Here is a 2,623-nt window from a genome sequence, read left to right as displayed (position 1 = left end):
GCAGTGCAGAGCAGAGCAGCCTCCCCTCCCAGCACGGATCCCCCCGGAGCAGCTCCGGACAACGCTGCAGCCCTTCCCACAGCACCTGACACACGGCTCCGAGAGCACTCCCGACACACTCCCGGGGTGCTGCTGCCTCGCTGCCCTCTGCCCCCCATCCTCACACCCTGCCAAAACCCCTGCAGCAGCCTGGAGCAGAGCCCAGCCCTCCTCTGCCCTGACGGCGCCAGACAAGCCGGGGTGGCTGGGTTCAGCCTCTCCTTCTGCCTCCACTTGGATCGGGCTCTTCACGTCCTCTTCGCACACCTTCCCCACAGTGAAGGTCCACACAAGGAGCCCGGGTGGCCACGGTGCTCTCCCCAGCTGGGATCTCCTGTGTCCTGCTCCCTGAAGGTCTCCTTGTTTCTGCAGCCCATCGGGAGGTTCCTCACACAGGGACATCACACACCCCAACTTCATCTTCTGGGCTGCTCCTCTGTGTGTGGCAGCACTGACATTCCCAGAGCCAGGGTTCTTCCAGCTGCTGGAAAGCCTCTTCTCACCCTCGGCTGCTCCTGGCACCTCTCTTCACTCAGGTCTCAAAGCCAAGGAAACTTCTGTGTCTTCTCCTGCTCCTTTCGTCCACAGGATGTTGGTGAGCCCTCATCCCTGAGGGGAGTTCCCAGCGGATTCCTGCCCGTGGCAGGTGCTGCCTCCTTCACCACCACAAACCTCCAGGTGTTCAGGCACCTCCACAGCCTCAGCTCGCCCCACATCCACAGCTTTGGGTGGGCGATTTCCCAACCCCTGCCCCTCAAACCACATCCTCACTCAGGCCTGGCCTGGGGGACTCACTGCCTGCTCCTGCTGACCTCCAGGGACCACCTCCACCTTGCTGCTCACCCTGCAGCCCTTCCTCTGCCCCTGCAGCCCCACTGCCTACGAAGCCAGCGCCTCCTGTGATGATATGATGTGATTTACAGAATAAATTGGATCCCAGTCGTGGTCATGAGGTGCCCCCATGAGCAGCTGACAAAGAGCTGTTCCCTGGCCTGGCCTGCTCCAAATCCAGCTGGAGGGCTCAGGAACCTCGGGAATGGATGGAGAAAGGGACCTCCCAACAGTCCACGAGCAGATCCAGGAGCCAGGGACAAGCAAGCCTCAAGTTCTTGCTCTGTCAACAAAACCTCCGTGATTTTGGGCAAGCAGCACAAAGCACGACCCCGGTTCCACCGCGACAACGGGGCAGAAGCATCTTCCTCCAGAGCAAGCGGGAACTTCCAGCACTCCTGGAAGCCCAAGGGAAACCCCTCCATGGAGGAAGATGAGGAGAGCAGACTCCCTGAGGAAGGGAGAGGGCAGGGAAGGAGAGGGGAGCTAATTCCACCCCAAGGAAGCCAAGCTGGAAGCTGGAAGCAATCGGCACGGCAGCGAGGAGAAGCAGAGACAGGAGGAGCGACTCGGGGGCGCGGAGGGGCCACGGCGCCATGCCCTGCCCAGCCCACACTCACCGCAGGGGCACTGTAACTGGCGTGGGGGTTGTTCTGGATTTCCCACAAGCCCTCGTTGAAGCCTTTTCTCTTGTTTGGTTTCCCATATTTGTCTTTATATTTTTCGTAAGGGAACAGATCTTTAGGGCCCAAGAAGGCGCTGGAGAGAGACAAAGCAGAGGTGAGGCCGGAGCAGAGGCAGAGCCCGGCGGGGGGAGCGAGGCAGCGCTTACGTCTCGTGGGTGCCGAAGAAGAAGATGGGGTACTTGTTCGGGGGGGGTTTCACGGCGCCGTCCGCGATGTCATCGATCTGAAAGGAAACCCAAAGCACGAGGAGGTCAGAGACAGCGGTGACACGTCCTCAGCCCCGGCAAGCGGCGTCGGGTCCGGCACCCGCTTGGAGCCAAGCGCGGCAGGAAAGCACCCGGACGGGGCCCTGGCTACGGATCCGAGTCCCTGCGGGATCTCTACCAGAGTAACGGGAAGGATCCGGCACCGAGGTCTTGTGGGCAACGTGGGCCTTGCGCTACTCCCCCGGGATCCGTGGCCGGGAGCCCGGCGGCGCGGGCGGGGGGCGATGGATGAGCAGGGTCCGTCCTGGCTGGAGCCCGGCCGGACACCCCGTCTTCTGTGCTCGGGGAGCCTCGGGGTGCGCAGGGGGTGCTGGGGAGGTCTTCGGGGTGGGGGGACCCTTCCCCAAAAAGCAAGCGAGCTAAAGCAGAGGGGCTGTCCTGGCAGGAGCGGCAGTCCCGGGTCTCACGGCGAGGTGCAGCCAAGCGGTGTCAACTCCGGCCCCCTGAGCTCCCCGATCCCACAGGCTTCCACCTGCCAGTCTCTTCCCGTCCAAGGGCAGTGGATGAGCCTGCCACGCCCTCGGCTGCTCCCGGGGACCCTGCGGAGCCCCCAGGCACCCCCAGCTGAGCACATCCCAAAGCAGCTCCCGCTCTCCTCCAGGAGCTCTGCGGCACGACGCTGTCACCCGGCCGGTGGCACCAGCTGTCCCCCTCCCCAAGCGCTCCAGCATCCCAAATAACGGCCCCAAAGCGCAGCAGCACCCGCTGATCCCACACCGTGAGCACGGACAGCAGCCCCCCACCCATGGCACACCCAGAGCGTCCCCTCACTGTCCCCAGCGAGGGGCAGAACCGCAGGCC

At 63.7% G+C, this 2,623-nt stretch overlaps 1 protein-coding gene across 4 annotated transcripts in view; it reads right to left on the bottom strand.

The window, feature by feature from the left end:
* Positions 1-2,623, bottom strand: part of HDGFL2 (HDGF like 2) — a 9,940-nt gene that overhangs the window by 5,927 nt on the left and 1,390 nt on the right. For 2 of the 4 annotated variants that reach the window (XM_015651635.2, XM_015651636.3), the window contains exons 2-3: positions 1,703-1,779; positions 1,491-1,629 (exon numbers count right to left, since the gene is read on the bottom strand). The exons of the other annotated variants lie outside the window; for them this stretch is intronic. In XM_015651635.2, the coding sequence (XP_015507121.1) occupies positions 1,491-1,629; positions 1,703-1,779 (216 nt within the window). The remainder of the gene's footprint in view (positions 1-1,490; positions 1,630-1,702; positions 1,780-2,623) is intronic. 4 annotated transcript variants of the gene reach the window in all.

Source organism: Parus major, chromosome 28, assembly GCF_001522545.3.
Source record: "Parus major isolate Abel chromosome 28, Parus_major1.1, whole genome shotgun sequence".
NCBI lineage: Eukaryota > Metazoa > Chordata > Aves > Passeriformes > Paridae > Parus > Parus major.
The sequence above is the reverse complement of the archived record's forward strand: the minus strand, read 5'-3'. Positions and strand labels throughout refer to the sequence as shown.